This window comes from Polypterus senegalus, chromosome 5 (assembly GCF_016835505.1).
Source record: "Polypterus senegalus isolate Bchr_013 chromosome 5, ASM1683550v1, whole genome shotgun sequence".
In the NCBI taxonomy this organism is placed as follows: Eukaryota; Metazoa; Chordata; class Cladistia; order Polypteriformes; family Polypteridae; genus Polypterus; species Polypterus senegalus.
Window position 1 is genome coordinate 45,984,459 of NC_053158.1, and position 18,028 is coordinate 46,002,486.

The 18,028-nt window shown below is 36.4% G+C and overlaps 1 protein-coding gene across 3 annotated transcripts in view; it reads right to left on the reverse strand.

Moving 5' to 3' along the window:
• Positions 1-18,028, reverse strand: part of unm_hu7910 (un-named hu7910) — a 143,132-nt gene that overhangs the window by 45,752 nt on the left and 79,352 nt on the right. For all 3 annotated transcript variants that reach the window (XM_039754571.1, XM_039754573.1, XM_039754572.1), the window contains one exon: positions 6,176-6,217. In XM_039754571.1, the coding sequence (XP_039610505.1) occupies positions 6,176-6,217 (42 nt within the window). The remainder of the gene's footprint in view (positions 1-6,175; positions 6,218-18,028) is intronic.

Sequence of the window (18,028 nt, forward strand, 5' to 3'; positions counted from 1 at the left end):
CCCCCTGTAGGTACTACAGTCCTGCACATCCCTCTTATTCTTAACTATCAGCACCAGTACACTTCTTCTCCACTCCTCAGTCATCCTCTAACTTTCCAAGATTCCATTAATCAATCTGGTTAAAAACTCCACTGCCATCTCTCCTAAACACCTCCATGCTTCCACAGGTATGTCATCTGGACCAATGGCTTTTCCATTCTTCATCCTCTTCATAGCTGTCCTTACTTCCTCCTTGCTAATCTGTTGCACTACCTGATTCACTATCTCCACATCATCCAACCTCTTCTCTCTTTCGTTCTCTTCATTCATAAGCCTCTCAAAGTACTCTTTCCATCTGCTAAACACACTCTCCTCGCTTGTGAGTACGTTTCCATTTTTATCCTTTATCACCCCAACCTGCTGCTTATCTTTCCTAGCTCGGTCCCTCTGTCTACAGGTCCTTTTCTCCCTCTTTAGTGCCCAACCTCTCATACAACTCATCATACACTTTTTCTTTTGCCTTCGCCACCTCTCTCTTCACCTTGTGCCTTATCTCCTTGTACTCTTGTCTACTTTCTGCATCTCTCTGATTATCCAACTTCTTCTTTATCATCGTCTTCCTCTGTATACTCTCCTGTACTTCCCCATTCCACCACCTGGTTTCCTTCTCCTCCTTACTCTATCCAGATGTCACACCAAGCAGGCTTCTTGCTGTCACCCTTACTACCATCTGCTGTAGTTTCCCAACTGTCTGATAATTTTTCACTACCACCCATTGCCTATCCCACCTTCTCCCTAAACTCAACCTTGCAGTCTTCCTTTTTCAACTTCCACCATTTGATCCTTGGCTCTGCCCTCACTCTCTTCCTCTTCTTGATCTCCAATGTCATCCTACAGACCACCATCCTACGCTGCTTAACTACACTTTGCCCTGCCACTACTTTGCAGTCTTCAATCTCCTTCAGATTGACTTATAATACTTACCTAGCATTGGTTATTGGCACAAATAATGTGGGTCTCAACATCCTTTATATTTAATAAGACATTTTTAAATCATGTGTCCTTGCTCAACCTAGCTGTGACCTTAATCTAATAAAATATATGTAGCACACACATGAAGTAAGAGAAATGCATATTAATCTGAATAAGTGTTTTTTGTGCACACTAAATTTTTGATAGGTGTGCCACAGCATTGATGAAAACATCTGCCTTCATTAGATGAGATGTGCCCCAAATATATGGACGTGCCACTATTTGCTTTTTTCCTGATGGTGTTAGTTGGTTATTTCCATCAATCGTATACCACTCTTCCACGTCAATAAATCAGTCCAGAAACAATGAAAGGCCGTCTAATGAGTAACATTATTTATACATGAGGACCAACACTAAAACAAATTCATCAAGGAAAATTTAATAAAGTATATACTGTTAGAAGTCACAATGACAATGCAAGTAAGAATTTCATTGTAATCTGTAGAGGTGACAAAACTATTGCTATTAAATATTGTTACTGAACTCTTTTTCTCTGTAATCCTTTTCCCACACACGTTTGACTAATTGTACTTATACTGGTGTTCAGAATGTAAAGAATAGTCAGTAGGCATTTTAGGGTTGAAAATAAAACATAAAAATGAAAAACATTTTAGCTAGTCATGTTATAAGGTTACAATGTTTAAGCACTGCATGGGATATAAGTTATTATGCTCTTTTATTACATAGCCTTCAGTTTTGGTTTGGTCTGTCAGGTATCACACATATTGTAGGAAACCAATATTAATTTATAAGACCATTTCCTACAGAGGGAAAAATTTCAACAACTGTGTTTATTCTGTTTTATTTGATGTGAAACATATTATATTATTTCTGTAATGCACAGTATCGGTCTTTTAGCCACTACCTAGCATCTAATTTTAATGTTTCTTTCCATTAGTGTACAAATCAAAATTTATATTTTTAAAAATATTGTCATGTAGTAACATAGAGAAAATAAAATTATGTGGAAAATCTGCATATGGCACTGAATACTTTATTTTATTTAAATTTTTGCCTTCTATTATCTCATGGTAATACACTATTTTTTTAATTTTTGCCATCTTTTTACAGTCAAATACAACTTACCAATGTTTGAGCAACCAATGGCATTCTTATTTAGTTATGAAGTAAAAGCTGTTGAAGAAGCTGAATGCATTTTCTACATTGAGCAGACTGGGGTTTGACCAAAAGATCATGGCCTGAATAAAACATTCTTACCCAAACAAAACAAAAGAGAACATCAAAGTTCTATTCATATAAAATTTTACTCCCGTCAAGATTATCATGCTTAAAATTCACACCTTTAACAAAGTGCTATATTTTAAATTATTATGCTCTTTTTAAAAATGTACAGATACATGGTAACATGCTTATTTATATAACATCCTTGGTCTCTCAATTTTAGAGAGTACATCTATTTTTTTCCGTTGTTCAGATTTTTGCAATTCATTTTAAAGCTAAGACTCTTTTAGTAGTCATTTAATTTAAATTGATGTGCACTCAAAAATGCCGCTAGCCCAGGGGCCCCCACCTTCCTTAATACAGCACTGGGCATCCTGGTATGCTTCACTGAGATTTTCCCTGCATTGGTTACTATGGCATGGAGCCCAGTGTTTTATTCATCTTTGCCGTTTGTTCTGTGTGTATGCATCTACCCTAGGTTCTGACTGAATTTAAGAAAGAATCGATCTGGACCAAACCACCAACTGATGTAGCTCAAGTGAAAACCTTTGCTGCTATTAGAAAGTACCTGGAATAGACACTGAGACTAACTAAACCAGGTTGATTGACTAAATGGTATGCTGTGATATGAAATTTTTGTGGTTGTTTTCTCTTGATATGTAGCATTTTTATTGACTTTCCTGAATATAGTTCTTTCCTTTTCAACATCCGGAACAATCTCAGGTCTTCTCTTTTGCTAGCTGCTACTTTCAAAGTTGTCTTTTATTGAAGAAACTAAAGCAGAAGGATTGGGTAAATCATCAAAGGGAAAATGAAACAGCAGATTAGACTGAATTATTAATAAATGTATAATTGTAATTCTTTATGTTTGTGTCTTTTTTCACTGTTTTCAATCAAGTTTTATCCATTCATCCACCAAATACCTACTTGATCAAGTTAATGGATTTGGGTGCTTAGGAAAGGAAGGAAAAGTAACACTATACACTCTCTCTCTCTCTCTCTCTAACCTAATTCTAAACCTAAATCCTAAATTCTAAACCTAAAAGTGCAACGATTATTATGTGATGTTTTTATGTCACGTGTTTTGTCACACTTTAAATCAGTCTTATTTTAAAACCTACATGTATATGTTTGGTATCCTTCTTTTCAGAATTTATCCTTTAATGTGATGTTGTTAGTTTTTCAGAATCTTATTACTTTTTTAAATTATAAACTAAAATATCAAGAACTCACGTCACACAAGACGAGACTTCGTGCCAACAGATGTAACCACGCCCGGGGTCGGAAATAAAAGACAAAGTGTAGATGACAAAGACAGCTGCTGTACAGGCTTTTAAATGTTTGAAGCTCTGCACGAGACACAAATCATGTGACATGGTAGCAGCAGCAATCCAGCAGCTGATCGAGCAAAGAGGAAAAAAAAAAAAACTATTTGCGACTCCTTGGGGTGTGTTCAGCCGCCCTCTTCACAACACGAGCGACAGAAACGTGAAATGACTGGTGTGTAGCGCATACCAGGGGGGTTGGCAAGCGAAGCAATCAGGGGATAACCCCCAAGTGTGTATGTATATATATATATATAAATATATACACTGCTCGAAAAATTAAAGGAACACTTTTTAGCATACTTTATAGCATTAAGTCAATGAAACTTCTGGAATATTAATCTGGTCAGTTAAGTAGAAGAGATGGTTGGACCCTACAGAGGTTACACAGGTAGTCCAACTTCTCCAGGATGGCACATCAATTGCCAGAAGGTTTGCAGTGTCTCCCAGCAGTCTCAATGACATGGAGGAGACTCCAGGAGACAGACAGTTACTCTAGGATAACTGGACAGGGCTGTTGAAGGTCCTTAACCCATCAGCAGGACTGGTATCTGCTCCTTTGGGCAAGGAGGAACAGGGCGAGCACTGCCAGAGCCCTATAAAATGACCTCCAGCAGGCCACTGGTGTGAATGTCTCTAATGAAACAATCAGAAACAGACTTCTTGAGGGTGGCCTGAGGGCCCAACATCCTCTAGTGGGCCCTGTGCTCATTGCCCGGCACCGTGGAGCTTGATTGGCATTTGCCACAGAATACCAGAATTGGCAGGTCCACCATTGACGCCCTGTGCTTTTCACAGATTAGAGCAGGTTCACCCAGAGCATGTGACAGACGTGAAAGGGTCCATAACGCTGGCCTGACCTAAATCCAATTTCATCTGCCAGAAACCTGCCCAAGAAACCTTGCAATGAATCAGCCTATTCTGGATTATATGAAATGACTCCTAGTTTAGTATCAACTGCAAACATGTCCACTTTTGTTGCTTATACTCTTATCCTGCCCATTTATATATATTAAAGGAGTAGCAGCCCTCAAGAGACACCACTTCTAACTGTACAGTTCAATTAGCTTACACGTGGCAGTGAGCTTTAACACGTTAACTTGAAATTACTTCAAATGCAATTTACAGTACTCTGTAAAATTAGACACAGAACCTGAAAACTACCAAATCTTGAACAAATACAGATAAAAGCAAAAATTTCTCTTTTCTTGTTACCATGCTTTGTTTAGATATGTAGTCTATTCAAAAAGGTGAAGCTTTGGACTAAATTAGAGTTAGAGAATTTTTTTTCAAGATTCATACTATATATTGTACCATTCATGTTTTGTAATGGGATAAACTAATGCATTTAGGAAAAGCAGAATAATGTGGCAGTGTATTATTTCATACTACTTTGCTTGTTTTAACATGGCTGACATAATTTACACAAATCATTATGAAATGCACAGTATGAAACTTCTACTCACTCAAAGCACTTTTCAGCTAATTGGTTGCTATTTTATATTCATCATAGTTTAATCTTTTGCAGCACTGAAAAATGTTTTAAACTCTGGAAAGCACGGATGTCTAAAAACACTGCCATCCTTAAATTTTGACCATTACAGGCTTAACCGATGCCAGCGAAATAATCTGAAGCTCAGTATTTTTTATTATAATAAAATGCATAATTATTCTGTTTTAATTGCTTTAAAATTGAGCCACAGATGCTCTGTTTTAAATTTATTAAGTTACCAGAGTGAAATAAGAAATGAAAATATTTGGAATTGTAATTTGAACATTTTAAGGCTTAAATTACTGATTTTTAGATTTTCCCCTGCTGTGATATTTCACCTTATGTGAAAGTAAAACAGAAAGATTAAACCTATGTATTTTGCTGTAATGTCATCTACAATTAAACTTTTACCTTTGTGCAACATGGCTCCTCTCTGCTGACTAGATTTAATCTTTCAACTAAATCAAACAATAAAAAAATAATTGCAAGAAAATGCTGAACTAAACTGTTCAAAAGCACATTTAAAATATGTAACTTTATCAGGTTTCAAAGTGAAAAGAGACTGCCACATGAAGAGTTTATAAATTTTCTGTACATAAAGGATGAAGTGAAGAATAAAAAAGGTGGGAGCATTAACCTTTTACAATGACAATGAAAATCGCAATATTATTAAACTGTGATTTTAAAAATTAGAATATCAGTAAGTTATCACTCACTGCAATTAAATTAATTTATGAGTGTTCATTTTGAAAGACAAAATGTTACTTAAATCTAACTAAAACATATGGAATCTGGCACATTTAAAGTACATGTTTCTATTTTCTATTCTTCTATAAGACCACAATAAAACTATAAGCAATAGTTATTCAGGCTAGTAAATTAAATGAGTTGTTCGTTTATGTAAAACTTTGCATATGTTTCCAAAAATAAATCTTTCAACCGAAAATACTGCATCACCAGTGTAAAATGTCAGGACCCAACTCTGAATATCTTTCAGCACACTGACCTGAGTGTTGCCATCAACATGTTGCACAAATCATGACAGCATTTCAGAAACACTAAAGATGGAGTCTCATGTTTTGATGTCTATTGCCAAGACTGTTCAATTAACAGCATTTAATTAACACAGATGACTGAACCTCCACATTGAATAAATGTTATTTACCTTTCTCTTTTTGCAACTTCTCCACTTCATTTTCAGTTTTACCTATAAGATACAATTGGGGGTTTCCATATATTAAAATAAAAAAAAAAATCATTCTACAGTTCAAATTTTATTGCCTTCATTTGTATTACAAATAATGGCTAAGAACATATTGGATATCAGTATATGAAATATGTAAAAATGCCATGAATATTATTACAGAAATCAATACTTCAGAAGGTACAAAAGCTAATTTTTAAGCAAAGAGAGTGAACTCATTTAGGTGAATACAATAAAATGAATGACTAAGGTTCTTCCTTAAAAAAATTCACATGTGACAACAGCAAGCATCAAGTATGAAGAGAATCCACCACCTAATTCTTTGCAAATTTAAGAAACATTAAGTACATTGTTTATCAAAGTTAAATAGAAACTCTTATCTAAAACTGTTTGTCACAGAAATTCCTTAAAGTGTGAACCTTGTAAGTCAATCTCTTTTAAATCCTGATTTTATGGTAATCTCCAAAATTCTGCATTCCATTATTTTACATGATTAAATAACATTTATTAGAGCCAGATACTCATTCTAAACAGATATTTATAGTAGTATATACTTTGTATAAATCTGAATACCTTGAGGCCTTGCTATCTGCAGATGTAGGAAAGCCATTCAACACAACTGAACAGGGTCACTTATTTGACATTTTATTTTCATATGTGTCTGTTACTAACATATCTGGAAGGAATAAATCATTATACTCTAACCCTGATGCCTACGTTTATACAAACAATGCAAATATCTGATGTATTTGCTGTAGATGTAAAAAAAATGACAAAAACATCCTCTACTCCAGTTCTTTTTGTAACTGCAGCTGTGCCGCATGCCATTTACTTACATAATCCACCTTGGACATTTAGGGAATTATAATGGACAGATGTGGTTAAAAATATCTCTTTTGAAAGGTTATATTGTTTGCTGCTTTATATAATTTGACTTTGATGCTTCATTGCAATATATTCTAAAAAGTAAGCTCACTCTCTAATTTGATGGCATTTTTTAAGCAAGAGTGCATTATCTCCTATTAAAATATCTGCATGCAAAACCACCAGTGAACATTTCCTTTCAATTGTTTCAAATATGTTTATACACTAAGGTGGCATAATTACACAACACCTTAAGAGTGTTAAACAAAATCTCTTTAGATGTCTTCATATCAATCTTTAATTACTTTTATGAGAATCAATCTGAAAATTACTTTCCTATTTAAATTCTTGCACCTTTTCAATAGCACCCCATTATAGAGATGCACTGATTTTTTCCTATGTCAATGATACTAGCAAAACAATTGTGTCTATATTACCACAGATAATATAGAAATTCTAATGTAAAGAAATTCTGATGCTGTTAACTTATAAGATAAGAAATAAAGACAGTAAGAGAGAGTAAAACTCAATTATCTCATCAAAAATTTAAACTACACATTTTTAGTGGTTTGTGATAAAAAAGTAATTTTAATTTTAAAATAAATTACAGAAATTTTATTAAGAAAAACAGATTTGGAGAAAGTAAAAAAATCCATAAGGGTAGATTTCACAAGGAGTCACCAAGGGCTAAATGTAGACAATATATAATGTACGGTATACTGTAACTAAATATTTCCAGTTTTACTATGGAGATTGATGAGATACTTGAAACCCTTAAGAAGGATGAATTGTATCTGTGACAGTGCGAGTCCGGCTCCTAGCTCCCTCTTCCAGTTTTGGGGACCACTTGAAACCGACACCGTCGATAGTCATAACCGGTATGAGCTGTACAAATGAGGACAACACATGAAGCAAGGGGAAGGTGAAAAAGTGATCAGTGCTTTTATTAAAAACAATCAAACCTAAACTGTCCAAAACCAAAATGTAATGCTTCAACTGTCAAATAAATAATCCATTTAAAACGGGTGAATGTGGAGGTTAAAAATGCAATAAATAATTCCTTTAAAAATTAGGTTAAAATACTTTTTTTTAAAACCTGGTACCTTTCCCTTTATTTGGCAGCTCCTCTGCTTACCTCTCACGAGCCTTGCAACAGAGGAGTTGCACTATCAGCAAATGCTGCTGACCTTTCACACATCCAGTTGCCTTTTGTCCCCTGGCTACATACAGGCTCCCTTGCCGGACTGAAACTAGGGTCCCCAATGGTCAGGGCGCTCAGGTTAGGGCTCTTCCCCACCCCCAAAAAGCCTCTTTGACCCCTGCTGCCTTCCCTGCCTTACAAGACGAGCCGTTCACCTTCCTGGTCACTCCTTCTCCTCAAATCTCCTTAAAAGGAGCGACCGCTTCTGACTGCCCCCAAGTGTCGGCCATACACTCTTTCTGGGGTTCTCCTCCCAGCTGCCTGCCTTCACTCTCACAAGCCTACTCCCTTTCACTCGCTTGCTTACTCCTGCACGAGCTCTTTTCTCCTCCTGCCTTCACTAACCTCCGTTCTTTTTTTCTGCTTCCATTTTTACCTCTCCCCTCTCGTACTCCTGCCTTCCCTTTTAAAATGGGGACATGGTACAGGTTTGGCGATTAGCAGCTCCCAGCATCAATTACGGCCACAGGTGATTCTGCACCATTCCTACCATGCTACCACGCCCCCTTCCTTAAAGCCGCAAGTGTGCCAATTATTTATTTAAAATGGTGCCAATCAGCCACAGGTCTCACTTCACCACATTATCAAGGATATTTAATTAAAAGGTATAACAGACTGACACATATTTGACTCTATGATCAACACAAACTTCACTTAAATAAAAAAAAGAAAAACACATTTAAATATAGTGCAAAATTGAATCACAATTGGGAAACATAAGAAAACAATACAGTAATCACTTGCTATATCGCGCTTCGACTTTCGCGGCTTTACTCTTATCGCGGATTTTATATGAAAGCATAATTAAACATATAACGTGGATTTTTCGCTGCTTCGCGGGTTCTGCGGACAATGCGTCTTTTTACTTCCTGTACATGCTTCCTCAGTTGGTTTGCCCAGTTGATTTCATACAAGGGACGCTATTGGCGGATGACTGAGAAGCTAACCAATCAGAGCACGCAGTTAAGTTCTCCTGACTGAGAAGCTAACCAATCAGAGCACGCAGTTAAGTTCCTGTGTGCTGAATGCAGTGTTAACCAGGAAGTCTTGTCTCGCTCATTCAGCATCAACGTGTTTCGCTGTGTAAAGAGTTGTGCTTTTTGTGTTTATCTTTGTGCATAGTCAAGCCCTTCATTATGGCTCCAAAATGATCTGCTACTGCTTCAGGGGCCGTGCCCAAGCGCAAACAGAAGATGTTAATGATTGCCGAACAGGTAAATGTTTTGGATTTGTTGAAGGCTACGATTCATTTTATTTAAAAAGTAGGAAAGGAATATAAGATCTACGGCCGCAGTGTCCTTTTAACCAGGGTGCAAAACGAGTTGTAAGTGGATGTAATAAGGCAGTAGTCTGGATGGAATCTGCTTTAGGGATTTGGATTAAAGACTGCCAGAAGAACAATGGCAGTGCTACACAATTGCCTGAAGTGGCTCCTTTGGAAGAGCTGTAACGCTCTCCTTTGTTGTGCAGTAAAATTAAACTCATTGTTATCGGACAAGTCATCGTGTCATTGTTGGTGAGTAACCATAATTAATTTTCTACTTACAGTACTTAGTACATGTACGTACATTTAGTGTCACTGTACACACATTTACTGTTTACTATTTTTCTTGCATTGTACGTATTTATTGCTGGTGGCCTGTCTGTCGTAATGGCTGTAACATATGTGATATCGGAGACACTCAATATCTTTAAAATAATATTTAGGTTTTACTGTATATAAACAGTGTGTTTATATACATAATTTCAATGAATCTTGCCTAATATCTAAGAGAATACAAAGGGATTATGCTGTATAACTCTGCGGGGAATATTTATAAACGGTGTGGGAGAGTTTATAAGGGCTTAAAATATCTAAAATTAACCATACAAACATATGGTTTCTACTTCGCTGATTTTCACCTATCACGGGTGGGTCTGGAACGCAACCCCCGCGATCAAGGAGGGATTACTGTATTGTCATATTGTGACTCAAACATCATAATAATATTGTACCATGGTGTACCTGGTATTTCTCACTCCATTATATAAATAACTATCTGTTACCCAGCTTTGCTCATGGAAATGTCCTAAGACAGTGGGCCTTGGTTATTGTGGCCTTCTTTTCTTAACCAGGGGACATTATTATTAGCTATTTGGAGCTCCTTACTCTGAAGTATACTTTATGGTGGTGGAGAAGTTTGAGTGCCCTGTGACCCTGGGAGCTATTTTCTCTGGAGTAGAAGCTACTCATAGGAACTCCCAAGGCAAATTGGTCCCAGGTGAGGAGTCAGACAAAGACTGATTCAAAGATCCCAAGGGTGCAAACTCGTATATTAAAAAAAAAATAAAAATGCCCAGACCAGTATGGGGTTACTGGGGTCTCCTCCCGGAGCCAGGCCTAGGAGAAGTGCCTGCAGGTGAGTGCCTGGTGCCTTGGCCCAGCACAGGGCCTATATTGGGCATGGCCTGAAAATGTTATGTGGGACTGCCCTTCTCTGGAACCCTCAACTGCAGGAGGAAAAGGATTTAGGGGCAAAGTGACACAGGTGGCGGTCAAAGGCAAAGGACTTGCTGGACTGGAACTCAAGACACATAAGCTGAACCTTGGGACATGAAATGTCAATTCTCTTTGAGGGAAGAAGTCAGAGTTGGTGGGTGAAGCAGAGAGAGACCAACTATGCGTAGTTGGGCTCACATCCACCCACTCCCTTGGTTCTGGAACCTAACACCTCGAAGGAGGCTGGACTCTCCTTTACTCTGTAGTTGTCTGGGGGTAAAAAGCATCAGGTGTGAATGGGCTTCTTATTGAGTCCCTGCCTGGTCAATGCCATGCTGAATTTTGTCTTGGAGAATGAGAGGGCTGACTCTGTTGATGGTCGTGGAGGGGAAGACTCTGGACTACCATATGTGCCTATGCACGATACGTTAGTTCAGAGTACCAGGCCTTCTTGCAGTCATTGATGGAGATCCTGGAAAGGGTTCCCAGCTAGGGGCTCCATAGTTCTGCTGGGAGACTTTAACACTCATGTGGGTAATGATGGAGACACCTGGAGAGGCGTGATTTGGAGGAACATCTTCCCTTATTTAAACCTGAGCAGTGTTTTGTTATTGGACTTCTGTGCTAGGCATTGTTTGCCCATAACAAACAATGTTCAAGCATAAAGTAGCTCATAAGACTACTTGGTACCAGAGCACTTTAAGCCAAAGATCCATGACCAATTTCATAATCGCATCATCAGATTTGTGGCCGTATGTTCTGGAGAGAGGGGTAGAGTTGTCACCTGATCACCACCTTGGGTTGAATTGGGTCAGATGGTGGGTGAGACACCTGAACAGACCTGGAAAGCCCAAGACAGTAGGGAGGGGGGGGATTAGGAACATCTGGGGAAAGCCCCTACCCAGAAGACTTTCAACTTCAACCTCCAAAAGAGCTTTTCCTCTATTTTGGGGTAGGCTGGGGACATGGAGTCCAAATGCGCCTTATTCAAAGCCTCCATTTGGAAGTGGCTGAAAAGAGCTGTGGCCTGAGGTCATAAGTGCATCTTGAGGTGGCAACCCAAAGATGGACACCAGAGGTGAGATATGTTATGTCAGGCTGATGTCATGTATGGTTAACATGGGAGACTCCCAAAGCAGCATGGAGGTACCAACAGGACTAAGGAGCTGCGGTGGTCAAGGAAACAAAAACCTGGTTGTGGGAGGAGTTCTGTGAGATCATGGAAAATGATTATCATCTGGGTTCGAAGAGGCAAACAACTTGGAAGGGAAAGACAGGGATTCCTCCAGGCTGTTCTCAGCAATGGTGGAGAAGTGCTTAACCAGACTGAGGATGTTGTCTAGCATGGAAGTAACACTTAGATGAGCTCCTGAACCGGATGGACACACCCTCTGTGGGGGAGGCAAAGCCAGAAGCTAATGGGGGAATTAATGCCCATTTCCCTGAGAGAGGTTACTGAGGTAGTTTAGCAACTCTGCAGTTGCAAGGCCCCAGGGGGTGGATGAGATCTGCCCAGATATGCTGAAGGCTCTGGGAATTGTTGGACTATCACAACTGACACACCTGTTTAATAAGCTCATTAGCACAAAAGGTCTGTTCCTCCAAACAATCACATGGGTAGAACTCAACATACAGCATTATAAATGTTAAAAGGCTGTTAAAGCAAATATTAGAATGAGCACCATGCTTCACAAAAGAAACTTTGATTGTGATAAGATTGCTGGTGTCAGGCATGGTGGTTTCAGCATTTCAGAAACAGCGATCTTCCTGAGATTTTCAAACACTACAATCTCTAGAGTTTCTTGATGATGTTGAAATAAAAAGAAAAAAAATACAAGTACAGATTAAGAACAGAAATACAAGACCACAGTGGGCACAAGACCATCAAATGTTGACAGAGAAGATTGAAAATTGGAAAAATGTTGCCTGGTCAAAAGAATCTCGTGTTAAGGGTATAAACAGTTGGTGGTGGTGTAATCGTGTTTCCTTGGCATACATGGAATCTCTTAATACCACCAGAGCATCATTTGATTGTTACAGCAAACAAAAAACATTGCTGCCAAGCATGTGCATCCCTTGTACCTTTTTTCCCCCAAAAGGATAATTCCACTGAAATAATGTGCCATGTCTCAAAGGATGCAATATTTCAAGCTGGTTTCACAAAAATGGAAGGATGTTCAGTTTATTCTAGCAGCCTGTACAGTCCTTAGATCACAAACACATGTCACACTTTTAATAGGAAGAGGAATAAAAAGTTCCACCACAAATGAATAGATGATGCAAGAAATGTGCTGTGTCATTAAAATGCAACACTACAAATAAACAATTAAATAAATAAATAAATAATGCTGTTTTGTGGACAAATGTGGACACTACCCATTACCAGGCAGGTATACTCAATTAAGAGGAGATTGGGTGAATTTCGTGCTCTTCAAAAAAATCTGGTTTATATTTAAATGTTCTTAAAACATTAGTCAATTGCTAATTTACCTTTTCTTTCTAAGTTTCTAGGAAAAATTATAACTTTACAATAAAATCTTTAAGATATTTCAGTCAATGTTTTTGCACTACTCACAATAACAAAGCAGTTTTCACTTGAAGTGTAAATTATATTCAAATCTAATCGAACGCAGTAAATGTCACAATTTGCATGCTTGTAGTATTAGGTCCTGCTTTTAACCTTGATAAACACAGTACCCTTCTCCACTTGCTAGATAATTTAGTTGGCCCATCAAAAACTCCTTACTAGGTTCACTCAGTTATTCCTGTTTACAGTTAAACAAAGTCAAACAGAGATTTTTTTAGTTCTAAGACTGATTCATCCCATTGCCCTCATATATATTTTGACTTTTAGTAAATGTAAGCTGGAAGCAAAACATTAAATTGAATTCATATATGGATTACACTGATGTATTTATCATTAAAAATCAAACAATACTTGAACTACATCATCATTAATTTGCTGCTTTACTGATACAAATCCTTGGAAGAAACTGAAAAATAAATTTAAAGCCACAAAAAATAGTAAGGTAAAACTTTCAAACACTTCAAGTTTATTTTAGTGTAACCTTTGACAGTCAAACTCCAATTGTCATAGCTCTGCAGTTTCTAAAACTTGCTTTCTCTAGCTCAAAAAGAAGAACTGTTAAGAACTAAAACTGGTTTGTTAAGCTGCAAAACCTTGAAAAAGATAGTTCATTCATTTTGTTAAAATAGAATGGATTATTGTTTGAATCATTATCGCACTAATCTATGATCATTTCAAAGCAGGAAATAATAAAAATAATTTTAAAAAAAGTTGAGTAGTATGAAGTAGATAAGTATGATCAAGTAAATCCAGTTCTCAAATAACTTGTAAATGGTTTAGACCCTCTAACTCCAAGTACAATTTAGAAGTTACTTCACGGCATTCTCAAGATGCTGGCCTCCTTAAAATTTCAAGAAGTGATACAACTAGGGCAGTAGACAGAGCCTTTACCTACAGGGTGCCCAAACTGAAATTATCTTCTTAAACCAGAGAAGTAGAAGCTCTAAAAATGTAAATATGTTTCAGTTAGGTTAAATAGTAAAAACTGCTACTTCTTCAGAACCTGAAAATATTTCTTTGGTTAACCAAAAACTGCAGTTTTACGGTGCTGTAGTTAGAATATGTATCCCTACAAATACCAACAATAGTGGATAAACAATTAAACCAACTACAGTGGATATTTAAAGTTTATGATCCTTTATTCAAATTTTAACTGTTGTTCATATAAGGGCTAATAGATCAATCATATTAGACTTTTCTGTACTAAGACTATAATGCAAATAATATTTAGTGAAAATCAAAAAAAAAAAAAAATTAAATACAGCACTTTGTGCAAAAACCTCCATTGTAGTCTATTTAGATAAGTCCCTGTCAAACAAGTTATAAAATGTTTGTGTTCAATCACGTAGTAAATACAGCCACTAAGAGCATAGCACAAGGGAGGAGAATAAGAATCACAAAACCTTTTTTTAAAAACATATTTTATTCCATCATCAACCAGAGTTTACATAATTGTAATAACCATTTTCTCATCAAATATTCACACATAAGATGCACCTTTAACACGCAATAATTTTATCCCTGGTAGTCTATACAGTAGGGGGGCACCTAACCCCCAAAAAGCTCAATACTTTACAAACCCCTTAAGATTGTCACCCATAATTATTGCTTATTTTGTGCAACATTTCCCCCCAATTATCTCCTTTTTTTCAAGCAGCAAGAATGAACATGTAGCATCAATATGGCTTTTTTTCTAAATTAACACTTTCATTTTAAATCTTTTAGTTAAAAATATAAGATTCTTAAGGTTTTAAATGTTTAAAACACAACTCTTCTTGTAAAAAAAATATTTTTTCAGTTTGTCTTCTTCACATTCATTTTTAGAACAGACAATTTAAGTTGCATGCTCCAGTTTCCCCCCCACAGTCCAAAGAGATACAGGTTAGGTGAACTGGTGATCCTAAATTGGCCTTAATGTGAGCTTGGTGTGTGTGCCCTATGATGGACTGGCACCCTGTTCAGGGTTTGTTCCCTGCCTTGAGTCCTATGACAGCTGGGATAGGCTCCAGCAGACTCCTGTGATCTTGTTAAGGACAAAGCGGTTAGAAAAGAACATAAAATTATAAAGGCTATGATATAAATCCCCCTAAAAAATTGTTTAATTCTATTTCATCGTCACCATTTTACTACTATAAGATTACTGCAAAATTATTATTCTGATATGTAGTAAAAATTCATGTTGAAAACTCTGCTAAGATGTATTCCAGTGAGAAATAACTTTTTGTTCATTTTAATGTAGACACATCATTTTGGTTTATCCTTTGTATTTGAATATTCAATATCAAAAAATTTATTTTTTAGAAAACTACACAGTGCAGTCATTTAGGAAAACATTAGCATCTGATTAGTCTACAATAAAATCAAATCAAACTAAGATTTTAAAACCACATAGAAAAAATGGCAAAATAATGTAAATAAAGTCAGGTCAATGAATTTAAGTAACTAGCAAAATCATTCTAAAAACCTATAAAACAATACAATATTGGCATATTCACAAGCAACTTAGAAATGTCAGTTTTAAAGATGAAAGAAAGGGTATATTACTGAGAAGTAACTAAATAGGAATTACCAACTACTGCTGTCTGAATGAAATTCTAAAATGTTTAACAGAAAAAAGGAATTCTTTCTAAGTTACCTGTAAAACCAAACAACTCTTGTAATTCTGAGATTCTAAATAACGACAAATGAAGTTGCCAATATAAATTTTACTTCAGTATGTACCACAGTTAGGATTTCCAAGTTAATGAAAACTTAGAGAAATCAGTTCAGCTCTGTGTCAGTGCTTCCAAATTAACCAAACTGTTATGAGTAATTTAAAAACATAGCCACATACTCCACAGATAAATAACCAAAAAGACTGATGAAAAAAATCTAAGTTATAAATCATGTATATACACAATCGTGTTATTCTGATACAACAAAGTCAAAGGCATCCAAATCACATTCTCCAAATTAAAAAAAAAAAAAAAACTTGCTAAACAAAATAAATGCTTTTGACATGCAGCTCAGTACCGAGTTTTGGTTCAGATGTCTTTTCACTCTAACTGACAATGAACAAGATGCAAAAATATAAATAAACAACAAAAGTAAGGAAACCTACACACCAAACCATAATTAAAAAAAAAAAAAAATCTAACTGACAACAAAACAGAATACATTTTGCCCTTAGTGGATTACAGAAGGATCTTTCTCACGGAATTTAAGAATACAGGTCAATAGGCTCATTTTTACTCTTAAACGTTGAAATTGCTGTCTGCTCCCATTGAGTGGAATGTTATTTGAGCTGGTCCTCAACGTCTTGGAATTTTCTGTTGCTTTATGTATCTGCAAAGAAAGGGGGAAATTCTAAATTAAAAGGACCAGACTAGACTTTACTGCTTCAAAGCAAAAGTCCTAACAATCATCTCAATGGCCCAGCAATTAGTAACCCTTATTAAATTCACCAGAACTTATTGGTCACACCATCATTTAAATGTATGCATCTGAGGTTAATAAACTTACGAGTGGAGTATGTGCTCAAAACGAAAACAAGAAATTGTTACCACAGACATCAAAGAGCTCTTTGAACTGCCCAAACAACACAAATCAAACACTGTTATCTTCCAAGTGATCTAAGACTATACAGCAGATTCCAAACTTTAAGCAAAAAACTTCAGAAAAAAAAAAAAACCACAAAAACACACAACTTTCTATACCTGTATTATATTAATGTGGAAGCATGTAAAGTTGTAACTATGTTCACATTTAATATATCAAATTCCAATTCATACGCCAATGCAATCTGCCTTCATCAGACACCAAAGGGAGCATCAATTCTCCTTAAGGTTTATTTAATGCACTGTGAAAACCTCCCTTAAGAATTGGAAGAGAAATAAATGGTATCATAAAGACCTTACAAAGAATCGAGATTTGATTGTCAGGTAAGCAGAAAGTGTTTCAGGGTAGGTACAAATGACTCAAAGAAATTAATGGCAGTAAATAGCCACTTGCTGCATGATAAAACAACTTTACATAATCTGTACTGTCAGAAATTTGATGTGGGGATGGTTTGGGGAATGGGAAAAATGGGAAATATTTTTGTAAAATCATATGGAAAATACATAATGGTCTACAGACAAAAACAGAAAATTCTGGCTGGCCTTAATGCCTCAAGAAATGATTGGTATAAACTCAAAAGTAGTTAATCACCCTGTTAATCTGGGATGGCCACATCACATTATGTGACTGCTTTTCTTTTGCAGGGACAAAAGACTGGTCATGAAGAAAATTATAAGTGAATTGATGCAGATTCCAAGATACTTAGTTACAAGATTTTATTAAAGATTAAAAGATCTGACACGAGCGGTCTTGACTTCAACAAAGGCTAGTGGGAAGTGTTCAGTTACAGTACAATTAATTATGTGCAACAATTGGTTCATGCACAAATCACTAACTTTTAAAATGCAACGATTTAATGCAATGAATATGTCTATTGGTAAAGCATGTAGAAACAAATCCTGTTTAAGCCATATAAAACAGACTAACACTGTTTTAGGGGAGTGTACCTGAGAGTTATGAAATGGAAATTGAAGGCTGTTTAAAATTATAGCCTAATCACAAACACTGCATATAGAATCCATGCTATCATGTATTGTAGCTCATATAACCCCAATGTACCCAACGGCATGGTTTCATTTTCATATC